The sequence below is a fragment of the Otolemur garnettii genome, unplaced genomic scaffold (genome assembly GCF_000181295.1).
Source record: "Otolemur garnettii isolate 467f Iridium unplaced genomic scaffold, OtoGar3 scaffold00052, whole genome shotgun sequence".
Lineage (NCBI taxonomy): Eukaryota > Metazoa > Chordata > Mammalia > Primates > Galagidae > Otolemur > Otolemur garnettii.
The window spans coordinates 7,534,546-7,545,204 of NW_003852447.1; the positions used below are offsets into that span (position 1 = coordinate 7,534,546).

Consider the following 10,659-nt stretch of genomic DNA (forward strand, 5'->3'; position numbering starts at 1 on the left):
CGAATGTTCTAGCTGACTGAATATACTTCCTGAATACTATTTAGAATTTTAAAAAAGTGGCTCAAAAATTTACCTTTTAAATTGTGTTTCAAATAAAATTGAATTTGTTCATTCAAGAATAAGTCTAAATCATACATTTCTCTAAAGAGAAACCAGGTGCAGATTTAATCTATAAAAATGCTGCATCCAAAGAAGAAAACTATAGTATTTATTCTAAGTAATAACAACAAATGAGGATGGAGCACTTTGCCACATAAATGAAGAAATAATAAAAAAATTCTGGAGCAAAAGAACATTATAAATCATTTTATAAATTTTTTTTAAAATGACTAAAATTTTATATGCACTTCTCTATCTATACTGAATTCTGTGTTTGGCTCCCTGAATTGCACTTTTAGATCTATGCAATGGAGAATAATTTAGAAATACTTTATGTGTTAAACCATAAAAATTATGTTTTGTTTTTTATACTTTGAAAATAATTTCCTTATAACCAAATTGCACCAAAAAAATCATCTCCCACTGCTGCACCATACACATTTGCTTCAGGTATAGAGGATGATGAAAAAATGTCTTTAAAGGCATAAGAAAGAGCACTTTAGGAAACAACTTCCAAGTTTCCTAGTTTCCATTCTTTGCCCAAAAGAAAGCTTGAATTGAGATAATCATTTAAAAAATTGATTATATACAGTATTTAGAATAATTTATAAACAAGGTTAATCAACTTGTACTGATCAAAAAAACTGGATTTTAACAGCTAACATACTAGCAAACAGAAAACATCAGAATAAAACCATATGATTTCCTTTGCTCCATAGTTACCTGACTTGTCTTTAGAAACACAAAAAATTTGTGTAACTCAGTGAAAGAGGCATAAAGGAAATTTAATCAAATGAAAATACCCATTGTTTTAAAAATTTCTGAGTACAGTTTTCTTTGTTCTTAGAAAATTGCTGTTTTCTAAAGTAAAAAAAAAAAAAATTGCATAGGTCAACACTTACAGTTTTACTAGGAGAAAGCCATTACAGATAGAAGTCTGAGAAAGTCCCATATATGAATATCTTAAAGATCAATATTAGTAAAATCTTCAAATTTCAAACACATGAACCAGAAATTTTTGCCTTGAAAGAAATATAGTGAGAAATTTCTTCCTGAAATCTTATCTGGTTTTATGACTATAGTCATGTTTTCTGATTTTACTCATTGGAAAAGCTTAGGCAAAAACATCTTTATCCCCCAATGGTGTAAATGCTTAAAAAACAGAATTAATATAAAATTTGCACAGAAACTTAAAAAAGATAATGTAGAAAATGTAAGACAGCTCTATAACCTCCCTTTGAGTTCTCTGAGATTAGTCACTTGTTGACCTATTGTGCCATCTGCTCTATGGTGACTACTTCTAACTTCCCCCTTGAGCCTTGGGTATGGGACCTGTGTTGTCGTTGCTGTCCTGATTATCAGACTCCTAGAGAATGAAAAAGTCACTATGTGGATCTCTTCAAAGGGTATTATCAACCTAATAAACAATAACAGGGAGTTTGCAGACAGTGGGGGGTGAGGGATATATCAATGATTAGAAAGGGTGTGAAGTTGCCAATGAAGTGAAGAAAGAAGGAGAGGGAATAAGACCAACTATCTCTCTCCAACATTTTAGAATTACAGATCAGAAGATCTGCAGAGTAAATCCAACACCCTTAACTTATGGAAGGAAATACAAAATATACAAAGTGATACTTGTTACAAAGCCATATCATGGATGGATCAAATAAAACACATCCACCCCTCTATCACCCAGCTTCAACAATTATCAACCCACAGCAAATTTTGCTTTATTTTTTTAATCAGGCTCAGGTGAGTCTGGAACCTATGGCCCCTGACATGCAGGGCTGGAGCACTAACTACTGATCTATGGTGGCCAGCTACAAATTTTATTTTGTCTATACTCCCCAACCCCCTAGGTTATTTTAATTTTATTTATTTAATTTATTAGACACAGTCTTACTATGTTGCCCTTGTTAGAGTGCCATGGTGTCACAGATCACAGCAACCTCAAACTCTTGGGCTTAAGCGATTCTCTTGCCGCAGCCTCCCAAGTAGCTAGAACTACAGGCGCCCACCACAATGCTCAGCTTTTTTTTTGTTGTTGCAGTTGTCATTGCTGTGTAGCTGGCCCGGGTTGGGTTTGAACCCTCCAGCCTGGATGTATATGGCTGGCACCCTGCCCACTGAGCTATGGGTGCCAACTCCTTAGGCAATTTTTAATTTTAGCAATAAATATTTCAGTGTATATACCCAAAATACAAAAACTCTTAAAAACCTGTAACACTATTACCATGTCCAAAATAACTGACAAAAATTTATTTCTCCTACCAGCTTTAATGAGGTTTGATGGACATGAAAATTATATGTATTTTGATTGTAAAATATGATGTTTTGATCTATGTATACATTGTGAAATATTCACTACACAGCTCAATATCCAGTGTTAAAATTCCCTATTGCATAAATTTTTTATACTTTTCTTATTCAAATAATAATCTTAAAGGTGATAAGTGGCAATTGAGATATATCTTACAGCTTTTTTAATCTATGAATTCTCACTGCTTGCAATTTACTTGTTAATTCATTTTTAAAAGAGGGATTATTTTAGCAAACAAGTCAAAGAAGGCAAAATAGAAGACTTTTAAATTATGCATCTTCGTGTTACATTATTCATCATCACATTCTTGTACAATTATTCTCAAACAAATAGATTCCAAACCTGTGAATATCACTCAACTGGTTTTATGTGATAGTTGATATTTGTGATGCAAAAACATTATGCTGCATGGAAAATATAAAAAGCTCTTATAAGTGACCTAGAAAACTGGATATGGCTAATCCTATTCTGTTTATTTATAGCTTAAACTATTTATTCAGGTAAAAAAATCTAAAACAATATTTAGAGATTTAAAAGGCATAAATTTTCTCATACTATTCCAAATGTGAAACCGCATTGGTCTCTTCAGCAGTCTCTTCTTTGACATCTCTTAACTCTTAGTTTTCAACCTGCCCATGATCTCTCATCACAGTACCCCTAAATTTTCAAATATTCAGGGTAATGTAACTTTTAAAGTGGACTTCTGTGAGTTTAAATATTTCTAGAACAAAAGATTCTTTACTAGAGGGTAATTTGGTAACATTTATTAAGAACAATTAGAAATGTCTAAGCCTTTTGATTCCAATTCTAGGAATTTATCATGTGGTTGGTGATGAACACCTACAAAGAAAAATACTAACATTTAAAGACTGGGGTATGTCCTTCAGCACCACCTATTTGTTTCTCTTTTTAAACAGCAACAAAAAAAATCATATTGTTTTGTAATATGACTTTTATTTTTACTTCACAATACTAAATAACCCATCCCTACCTCCAGTGAGTGCATTATTTCCTCTAATTCCAAATTATTATTATTTTTTAATGTCATGGCTATTCTGCGAGTGGTAGAAGAAATGTTATATATGTTTATGGGGTAACCATCAATGACTTCAAATTTTATTTCTGTAAGTGAGAAAATACCTATGTCACAACAGTATGAAATGTGCCATGTTAAGAAAAAAAACAAAAGGATTGGAAATCATAAAGGATAATTTGTTTTTACATTTTATGAACTCTAAATAAAATAAACTTTTGTGTTACTACAATAAAATATTTAACAGTAGACCAACCTAGACATCTTTTACAGGTTATCATTTGGGGACATATACCATATGGGTTTAGGGTAATAAAATTAAAGAAAATATAGCCATTCTAATGATTAAAGTCTGTAATTTTGAAATGTTAAAAGTTGTATGTTAGAAGGAATACTTTATTTAGGGTATTTTACTATTGAGATTTTTCAATAAGAAAAATATGTAATTTTCTTTAAAAATAAACTACATGTGGTTATACATATAACAGCCAGTATGTCTAGTAAAAGGCAGGCATTACCTCAGAAATTGGTGGTCTTTCTTTTGTTTCACAAAACAAAGTCATCTTGTCCACAGTTGACAGTAAGTAAGAGTGGCGCTAGGCTAAACTGCTAACCTGTAAATTACAGCATGTGGATCTGTAATATGCCCAAACCTCCTATTGTTGTGTCTTTTCACCTTTTACAGTCCAAGTGGGATGTGAGCTGACACAGGGCAGTACTGTGAACCAGTAAAAAACTGGGTTAAGTATTTAGTAGTAGCTCCTTAATAAGAGAGAGATAGCATGGGAAGAATTGACAATAATTTCTAACCTGGATAATGAGGCTAACGAGTGTTCCCAAGTACTTGGGGAATAATGCAATCTGGAAAGTATCTGAAGGGAAAGTTTGGAAATTATTAGTCTTTTAATTAAATGAAGTAAATTAGGATTTTCCACTATCCTTTATCAGCATTACATGGTTTTTATAATAAAATGTTATTCATTTATTCTAATAAAGACTTTGAAGAAAGAAGTTATTTTAAGTAAAATTTTCTATTTTACATGAAGCGCTATGAAAAATCTAAATGTAGGGGTGGTGCCTGTGGCTCAAAAGGGTAGGGCGCCAGCCCCATATGCCAGAGGTGGCAGTTTCAAACCCAGCCCTGGCCAAAAAAAAAAACAAAAAACAAAAAAAACCAACCCAAATGTGGGGAAAACATTCTTTGCACACAAAGAATTTACCAAGAAGAAGTTAAAAGCAAAGAAACAATGTCTACATAAAACACAAATAAATATTATAATAAAGATAAAAAGTATGGAAGGAGTTCAGACAAAGAAAAGACATGTAAAACTAAGGATTAAAAAAACCCAAAATATGAAATCTATCCTGTACTTTTATTACTCCAAAATGTAAATTCTACTTAAAATATTTGTTTACATAGGTCAGACTATGAAGTACATTAGCTTATTAATATTCTGAGTATATGTTAAAACAAATGATATTCACTATGTAGCAGTTCATTTTTCTAAATGGGTTAATTTCACTTTTTAATTAATGTCCCTTCACAAACAATAGTTGTAGGTTGCTGTGAGCTGTGATGTCACAGCGCTCTACCCAGGGCGATGTAGTAAGACTGTCTCAAAAAACAAACAAAAAACCAAAATGTCAAAAAAGTCCAATGAGTAAATTAAAAAAGCATAAAAATTATAGTGCTCTAAGCTACACATGTGAAAATATCCTGAAATTCTTTAATGTACCAATAAAGGATTCTGGGTTTTATTTTATTCCTATTTATTGAATAATTCCAGAAGTTGCCCTACCTGAATAGTTAACCTGTCAACACTTAGGTTTAAAAGTTACCAGTATGTTTTTTAACAAATGTACTTACTTGCTGTTTCAAAACCAGGTTTTTCACTCCTTCCATGACAAACTGTGATCCTGTATTCATGACTCGTGATAAGAGACTAAGCAGGAGCAAAAGAGAAGGAGGACCACATTCAGTACAGATCGCCTCTCCAGTCTGCTGCAGATGAACAGCTGCCTGATTACACACCACACGCTGATGCTTCACTGTACCTGCCACCTTTGTTTCTTACTAAACAGAAGGGTCTTATGAATTTCAGCTGCCATAGGTATCACTGCTGCAATTTTATTTAACAACAAAATAGTAATAAAATACTCTGACAACATAAAATAAAATACTCAGTAATTATTTAAAAATATAAAGAGCTGCCAACAAAATAAACACCTTTATTGCGTAGCCTTAGTGATAGTTTTAAGCACACTGTAATTTGAGAATAGCAATTTTTGTTGGAATGAATGGCCCTCAGGCAATTCCTGGCACCCTGAAGGGGCATGCTAACCTGTACAGCACTGTCTGAAGGTGAGGCCAGCTGGATTCATTTTGGTAAGTACTTAATAAGGTCTTGCTCTGGGCCTGATGCTTTTGTTTTTGGAAATTATTACATTAAAACCAGTTGCTCAATATGAGGTAGAACAAACATGTTTTTCTCTGGCTTTGTGCTTTTGTTCTAGCTTTAAAAAATAATTTGAAACTTGCACAGTATAGAAAACAGAAGACAGGATTACCTTGTTTGGTTTCTTTGAAAATAAGATGTGCTGCTCAAATCTCTGGGGGAAGAACTCATACCTAGCCCTGAGGCCTTCTTACCTGTCACTTAGCACTATGCCTGAATATATTCTGAAGCAGTGTCTTGAGTGCTACTTTCAAGTCTTTATTACTTATCAAGATTGACATAACCTTCATGTATTTTCAGGAAATAAAAATGTAATGTTTTAAGAACAAAGAAGTATATGAATAAAAACTATTTCAAAGGTAATGTTGTAGAGAATTAGGGAAATAAGACCACTCAAAAGGAAAAAAACATTACCACTTAGAGTTGCCCACATTTAGGCATATGTCATTTCATCTACCCAATTCAATATATGTATATATGTGTATACTCATGCACGCACTTGGATGAATAAATGGACAAATAGGGGTCATACTTAAGTAATGTCATCTAAGTTTTGGCTCATATCATGGAAAAGATGTTAACTTACATTTTAAAGTAAGAATTTGAATGTTCCTAACGCTAAGAAATGAGAAATGAGGTGATGGATATTCTGATGGATATAATCATACCATAGAGTACACATGTATTAAAATATCATACCGTATCCTAAAAATATGTACAACATGTGTTAATAATTTTTAAAACTGGAAACATATGACAACTTAAACCATCTAAGGAAGCCAAAGGTATATTGACATTTATTCTGTATCACAATAAAAACATTCTGTATTATAAGTGTCAGACATTCTGTTTTAAGGCATGAAAGTCTATTTAGGTTTGGAGTACAAGGATTCAAACAGAACTATTAAAAATACTTACCCCATTGGCTTAGTGGTAGTGTTGCCATAGTTGGCAGGAGCTGAGGCCATCTTAGTAAAAGCTCTATGAAATAGAAAAGTTATGTTTAAAGGCTGATTATTAGAGCTACCATTCAGTATTCTGGTATTAAAATATCTATTAACTAAGTCTATTATGGAGAAATTATCTAAAAAGAGAAAACATTTCACCTACACTACAATTAGTAATGAAAAGAAATTCTTAAACACAAATACATTAGTTTCTCAAACATAATTTTTCTTTTCCTTTTTTAAAATTTGATCATTAAGAAAAAACTGAGGTAGAGTTATTATTAACATTTAGGAGTATGTCACTTTAATGATGCAATTAAATTTATGTATGTGTTCACACACACACAGATGGAAAAATAGCGATTATACAGTATAAAATGTCATCTGTGTTTTGTCTCAAATGTGAGACAAATGTCTCAAATGTGATCAGAGACTTTCTCTGATCTCCAAAGCAAATTTAGCTACCACTCTCAATAAGTTAAGATCTTATCATTTAGTTTTATTTCTCGGTGTCATTTAATATGGTTTAACATCATTCTGTTCTTTCATTTGATTATTTGTTAGCTGTTCCCTCAATACAAATGTAAATTCAATGACGGTAGGGAAATTGGTTAACATGTTCATTATCAGTAATTTTTATTGAACAAATCAACTGTTTATCACATCATAGGTACATTTCCCAGTGTTTTAAGTAAGCCTTCAAAAACATGATTTTTATTTTTATTTTTTTAATTTTTTTTTGAGACAGAGCCTCAAGCTGTCCCCCTGGGTTGAGTGCCTTGGCATAACAGCTCACAGCAGCCTCCAACTCCTGGGCTCAAACCCGTCATCTTAGGTGTATGTGGCTGGCGCCTTAGCCACTTGAGCCACAGGCACCGAGTCCAAAAAACATGATTTTTAATGGCTCAATTGTATTCTATCTTATCGCAACACATATCATTTACCAATCTTATTGTTAGACATTTAGGTTGGTTTTCAAAATTTCATTATTACAACTGCATCTAAGATTTTACAACTCTAAAACTTCTATGGGAGAAATCCTTAAGAGAAGTAGTAGGTCAAAGCTATTATTAAAAAAAGTTTTATGGGGCGGTGCCTGTGGCTCAAAGGAGTAGGGCGCTGGTCCTATATGCTGGAGGTGGCAGGTTCAAACTCAGCCCCAGCCAGAAGCTGCAAACAAACAAACAAAAACAAAAAAGTTTTATGCCATCCAGAAAATTTACAACAATTTATATTCCTACTAGCAGAGTATAAATATATGAATCAATTTTCCTGTATCCTTCTAAATTTTTGCATTATGTTAATCTCCATTTTTCTGATTTCTAGTGAAATTTAAATTTCCTTTTAATGCTTTTGAGACATTTGATGTGAAACATTTCAGTCTTTGACTTTCTTACCGTATCAGTAAAGAAAATATAGAGCTTGTCTAGGGAAAAAGACATCATTGTTTCATATAATTTTAAGTCGTGGAGAGGGTGGGCCAGATAAGGAAATATTTATGCTACAGGGTATAAAAAAAAACAAACCAACATATTGTTCGATTTTCTTAATAGCATTCTCATTTTCTTGGGAATGAAACTTCAATTGTGCTTTCTTAATGATGGGAATTAAAGAAGAAAATAAAACTTACTTCCACTGTTTGATATATTGCAAGGGATTAAGATTGCATCCTGCATCAGTTAAGGCTTTTTTATATTGCTCCAAATCAGCCTGAAATAGGAAAAGAACTATATGATAAAAAACTTTCCTTTTATGAAAGATCATTTTGTTTGTTGTCAATTAATCAAAAAGTCCAAAGGCATGAGTTTAAATTCTCAGTACCCAGTTGAGTGAGTCACATCTGACATGAGTACTCGAGTGAGTATCTGAGACAAAAGTCACATACACATTATCATGGAAATCAATTCACCTATGAAGTACAGTATATTTTGTCATCCCTAAGTTTAACACAGTCAATCTTTCCTCTACTGCTGAAACCAACTGTCATTCCTTGGGACAAGTACTAAATGAACAGTATGAGTTGATCAAGAATATTTCAAAACCAGAAGAAACACGAGACCAACATTGAGTAAAACCACAGATTCAAGTTTCTTTCTCATACTCCAGGTTCATTAATTGAACAACAGGTGTCCTAATCTTAATTTGTTTTTCTTACTCTTTGTGTTTATCATGAGTAAGTAGAGTTGAATCTGTTTTAAAAGAGCCTATCATCATAATGACTCCACTATAAAAATTTTAGAAGGTGGAAACCACAACCAACCACAGATTTTCACTATTTTTGATTTTGGAGATTTTTAATCTGACATTAGTGGTAATAATTTGCTTCAAGCCTCTTAATGAGCATTAAATTTATAATAAGATATAATCCTTTCCAAAAATGAATGAAAATAAAATAATGTGGTCAAATTAAGGGAAGACTGAATTAAGTTTTAAAATCATATATCCTTAAGAATTATAATTAGGGTGTTAGAATCCCTTAAGGGACATGTAAAGCCCATTAATGAGAGAAATATTTCTAAAATGAAAAACCACATTTATTGAATTAAAATAAAAGTCAAGATTTGTATACTCCAGGTTAAGTAGAATGGCCTTAGGCAAATACTGGGTTGAGTGTGCTATTTTAATACAACAAAAACTTTTAACCACCAATACTTTTAACCAAGAAGCCTTGCAGAGAAAAGACAATTTTTTTTTTTTTTTTTGAGACAGAGCATCAAACTGTCCCCTGCGGGTAGAGTGCTGTGATATCACAGCTCACAGCAACCTCAACTCCAAGCGAGTCTCCTGTTTCCACCTCCCAAGTAGCTGGGACCATAGGCGCCCGCCCAACGCCTGGCTATTTTTTGGTTGCAGCCATCATTGTTGTTTGGTGGGCCTGGGCTGGATTAGAACCCACCACCTTATGTGAATGTGGCTAGTACCTTAGCCACTTGAGCCACAGGTGCTGAGCCAGAAAAGACACTTTGAATAGCTCTATCGTTATGGATGCCATCTTGGAGGTATCTATGCTCGTTGCTCATCCAGTAACACTACACTGAGTTAACATTAGAAAGAGGCAACCCATCTTCATTCAAACACTTTTTGGAAAAAAAATTATTAATCCAACAAGAGACAACCTAGCAAGAAGTCTGTTATAAAAACCACCACTTTCCTTTATAGAATAGATACTAGAGGAGTGGTTCTCAACCATCTTAATGCCACAGCCCTGTGGTCGTGATCCACAGGCCGTTGCACTAGAGGATATTTTCTACATTGGACATTAGTTTTCTAACAATCTTAAAAATACCAACTTTTCAAAAAGCATAGTAAACCTGCTTAGATTAGAATAGTTGTATTCCAAAAATATAAATTTTGGCCACTTGAAGTCAGTTCATATTACAACAACTTAAAAATAGATGTTTCATGAGTGGATAGTTTCTCCTGATGACAATAAATATTGCTATAAAAACCAGCAGTAAACTGAACTAACCTTAACAAACTATTTTTCTCTTAAAGAAAGGCACGAAATAGGTATTTAGCCATAATGATTTTACATTTATTTTTAAAACTCTAACTGCAGTACTCTGCAAACAAGCATTCTCCCTTCCTCCAAATAACTGAATAGAGGACATACCTCAGAAGGTGCTTGTTGTGTGCTTATATAATAGATAAGAAACAGCCTCATTTTATCTTCTGGAGTTCCCGCTAAATAGGTGAAAACAGATCATAAAAAAAAAAAAATTTCACGATTGTGGTTATTATGTATGTATTACAGTCAACACTTTACAAGTACATTAAAATTCAAGGCATATGTAAATGTGACAA

At 32.9% G+C, this 10,659-nt stretch overlaps 1 protein-coding gene across 1 annotated transcript in view; it reads right to left on the reverse strand.

The window, feature by feature from the left end:
* The window catches only part of SCFD1 (sec1 family domain containing 1), an 84,381-nt gene that overhangs the window by 20,103 nt on the left and 53,619 nt on the right, over window positions 1–10,659 (reverse strand). The window contains exons 15-18 of the mRNA XM_023514399.1: window positions 10,469–10,539; window positions 8,486–8,565; window positions 6,827–6,889; window positions 5,320–5,395 (exon numbers count right to left, since the gene is read on the reverse strand). Coding sequence (XP_023370167.1) covers window positions 5,320–5,395; window positions 6,827–6,889; window positions 8,486–8,565; window positions 10,469–10,539 — 290 coding nt within the window. The remainder of the gene's footprint in view (window positions 1–5,319; window positions 5,396–6,826; window positions 6,890–8,485; window positions 8,566–10,468; window positions 10,540–10,659) is intronic.